The following is a 3,785-nucleotide window of genomic DNA, read 5'->3' on the forward strand; positions in this document are numbered from 1 at the left end:
TTGTGTGTTGGCAACCTGCCACGGGTGGAGGGGTGGGGGGAGAGAAAGAAAAAAAGAAAGAGCGCGAGCACGTGTTCCTGTTCTTTGCGTGAGTGCGTGCGCGCGTGTGTTTACTGGAAGAGCCCTCTGCGCGGAGGAGGCGGGGCCTTACGGCTTCACTCACTGGAACAACCTCCAGTAACCTTCCTCCACACACGGACCCGACTCCTCCGGAGCGCCGCCGCATTCCTCCGCTCAGGACCCGAGCCCCTACACCCTTTCATCGGATATTTCATCTCCTTCTCTTTGCATTTTAATGCCTGAGTTAATCATTCATCTGGCACTACTCTCGGGTAGTTTGCATTTGTTCTGCTTTGGCGACGAGCGGCTGCGGCGCGGGGTCGAACAAATCCGCAAGGTAAGTTGCAGGACCGCGGCGGGGGAGACGATGAGAAGCCGGGGTTCCACTTCAGCTCGTGTCGGCGGAGAGGCAGAGGAGGAGCCGGGGGGGTGGGGGGAGAAGCACAGGAGTCTGGCCGGCTCCTGGTGCGGTGTAGCCGGCTCAGCTGGAAGTAGTGGACCGGCGACTCTTGTTAACGGTTCTGAATCGTCATGGCGCCTCCTCCGCCTCCATCCCCGCGTCCCGCACTGTCCTACCAGCCTCCGGAGCTGAGCCCCGCACCAGCCGGGACAGCTTCCCCTGTAGCCCGGGGGGAAACCGGATAACGGGGAACCACGGGCACAGAATAAAAACAGGCGTTATTATATAGTGAATAACGGAGAGGGGTACAGGGGGGATTGTGGGGAAGAGAAGCGCGCCGGACTCTTCCACCGTGTGACCCCGTTTCTGACAACCCGTGTTGCGGTGCGCCCGATCGAAGACAATTGAAAGCAATCAGGATCCAGTTGCTGTCTGTCTCTAGCAGCGTGAATAAGCGAGGATTCATCGAAACTAAATATAACCTGCACGGTCCTGCCTTGTGCATGTGTCATAGTCGCCATGTAGCTGCGTTTTATGGGGGCGAGCTGCAGTGAGTGGAAGTGTAAAGTTGTCACAGAGTGTGTTGCCTCACTGTGGAGGGATTGTGCGTGTGTGTGTGTGTGTGTGTGTGTGTGTGCATCAGCTTCTATACTGAAGCAAATGTCTAATCTGTGCTCCATCCTTCCCTCCCAGCTGTGTTTAGGTGCTCTCTCCCAGCCCCTCTCTGGATGCATCAGACTCCTCTACCCCGGGGCCCTGGACCCGGTGTGTGACCCAGCCGCCCTCGCCCCTCTCGCCCTCCTGTTCCTCTCCCTCTGCCCCGGACTCACTTCCACCTGTCTGCCTCGGCACTCCCGTCCTGGGCCCCCTGCCTCTCGACCAGCAGGCGGAGGCAGGGGGCCATGGCGCCATGGTAGCCCTCGGCGGACGCTACCCTCTCGCCATGAGCGGTGTGCCCCCTCCAGTGGGCCGAGTTCAGGGGTCCAACTTTACCCCACATCACTACAAGCCCTTCAGCTCACACGCACACTACCAACAGGTCAGTCTCACCTGAGTGTTAAGAGAAACGCCTGTGTGTGTTAAGTAATGACGTTTTTAAAGTTTAAAAGTTCACCGTGGCTGATAACATGTAATAATGGAGTTTTTCTGTGCCTATTCCAGGTAATGCGTGCTTTGCATAAGCTCCAGGAGAGTGGGTTTTACTGGGGGGCCGTTGGAGGACGAGAGGCCAGCTCCCTGCTGCGCTCGGAATCACCCGGCACTTTCCTGATCCGGGACTCCTCGGACCACCACCATTTCTTCACCCTGTCTGTGCAGACGGCTCGAGGAACCAAGAACCTGAGAATCCACAGCGAGGGAGGTGGATTCTTCTTACAGCCGGACCCCCAAAACACCCAAGTGCCACCGCAGTTCGATTGCGTGCTGAAACTCATAGCGCACTACATGGGGAAAGGGCTGGACGCTGGAAGGAGCAGAGATGGGGCATGTGGGGGCAACTCAGAAGAAATTAAAGGCTGCAACGTTTATCTGATTCACACTGGCGGAGAGAGGATCCCCCTGGAGTTGCGGCGACCCCTCTCGACCTCTCTCTCGTCTTTGCAGCACATGTGCAGGAGGACCTTGAACAACCAAGGCCTGGGGTCGGAGCGAGCCGAGCAGCTCCCGCACACACTTAGAGACTTCCTGGAGGAGTATGATGCTCCTATATGACTGACAGGAACGGCACAGCCTCCACCAGAGACTGACCAGATTTAGCCTTAGATGCCAATGTGAGGTTAGTTTCTCATTGTAGCCAGAATCAGCTTATCCCAGATGTGTCTCAACACTGACGGGAAAGCGACTGACCTGGGGTCTGGAATGAGGAGTGCAATTTGGGTTAACCAATGATTACCTCGTCCATCCCACATTGCAAAAACTGACCGCTACCAATGTGAGTGGCAGACGAAGCCCAGGGTCAAAGGTCAGAGTTTTCCTATGACTGCCTCGGACGCAGAGCAGAGCCTCATAGAAGATTAACCCAAATGGTCGATAATGATGACAGTGGCAGCATGATCAATACAGCACCGGTGATCCCCGCGGGTTCGCTGAAACCTCTCGTCTCCCCCGCTCAGCCTGACATTTACAACACTTTGGATCACTGGAGAGAAAGAAAGGAGGCGCAGTAGAGGGAGGGGGTGAAGAACGGACGAGTTTCAGAGGAAAGGCAAAGTTCAAACAAGGGACTCAAAGCAGAGGACTTAAAGTATTTGTTTGCCTGACTGTGGGTGTATTTGTGTGTTGTGGTGGCGCACACATTTCCATTGCTGCTTCCCGCAAATGTTGCCTCATTGAGGGGAGAGAGGCAGTCACTCATGCCAGCTCCACACACACACTCACACACACACACACACACACACATCCACACTCACACAGGTACAGGCTTTGTTCACGTGGGAACAAAAAGATGAAAGCCCATTACAAAGCATCTTCTCTCCCATCTCCTGTTTGTAGCCCCTGCCCTGACTTTTTATTTTGTTTTACGGAGTTGCATGTGCGCCTTGACAGTGACACAAAACAGACCGCTGTTGCCGAGACAAAAGCTTGTTACGGAGACAAAAGCCCTGGCACGGGACCAAAGAAAACATCAGTACTTATTTTTATCCAAGCTGGCTGGAAATATGTCAGCGACACTGTAAAGGGAACTGACGACGACGACGATCCTGGAGATCGGGGGAAGGGTGAGGAGAGGGACTGAGCGAAGGAGAACGAGTAGCGGGAAGAGGGATTAGGAAAGAGGAAATTGAAGAGGACAGAAAAGTGGGGAGGGGGCCGGTGGTGTGGGGGGAGAAGGGGGAGGAGACATACTGGTACACAGCTAAACAAAAACACTGACTGGATTGATGTCGCAGACTTAGGGGAAATGATACAGAGCAGCAGGACGCTGCTCCTGCTAATATACATCCAGGGTTGCCAAGAAGCCCCATGTGAAAAAAGAAAGTTTTAAGTCTTAATACTGTTATTTGGACACTCGCGGTAATTTCTCCTCGACATTATCGCCTCGATTTTACTCTGTTTTTGTGGAAATGTGTCAGTGTGTGTGCGTGTCTGTCTGCCCTGTATCCCCCTGGATTTCTTTAATCGCCATTCATGAAGGAGACAATAGAGGAAATGAACTATTTTCTTGAAATCCTGTAACTTTAGAAAAGTTTCTCGCCCCATCTCCCTTCCATTGTTACCTCTGAAGCAGGAGCGGGCCGTTGGGTTTGTCTGAATGTCATGGGAACACGAGACTAAAGCAATTCTCTCAAGAAAAAAAGCCTTTTGTAAAAACGTGTAAGACTCAGAT

The 3,785-nt window shown here is 53.7% G+C and overlaps 1 protein-coding gene across 1 annotated transcript; it reads left to right on the forward strand.

The window, feature by feature from the left end:
- On the forward strand, positions 1–2,950 carry LOC118100795 (suppressor of cytokine signaling 3). Its single transcript, XM_035146207.2, has 3 exons — positions 1–397; positions 1,154–1,499; positions 1,622–2,950. Exons 2-3 carry the CDS (start codon positions 1,371–1,373, stop codon positions 2,168–2,170), a joined length of 678 nt encoding a protein of 225 aa, XP_035002098.1. The 5' UTR covers positions 1–397; positions 1,154–1,370; the 3' UTR covers positions 2,171–2,950.
- Positions 2,951–3,785: the final 835 nt, after the last annotated feature.

This window comes from Hippoglossus stenolepis, chromosome 21, assembly GCF_022539355.2.
Source record: "Hippoglossus stenolepis isolate QCI-W04-F060 chromosome 21, HSTE1.2, whole genome shotgun sequence".
In the NCBI taxonomy this organism is placed as follows: domain Eukaryota; kingdom Metazoa; phylum Chordata; class Actinopteri; order Pleuronectiformes; family Pleuronectidae; genus Hippoglossus; species Hippoglossus stenolepis.

Coding starts and splice junctions, on each gene's coding strand:
- LOC118100795 (XM_035146207.2), top strand. CDS start 1,371: ATGGTAGCCCTCGGCGGACGCTACCCTCTCGCCATGAGCGGTGTGCCC. Junction 1,500..1,621: donor CACACGCACACTACCAACAG/GTCAGTCTCACC, acceptor TGCCTATTCCAG/GTAATGCGTGCTTTGCATAA.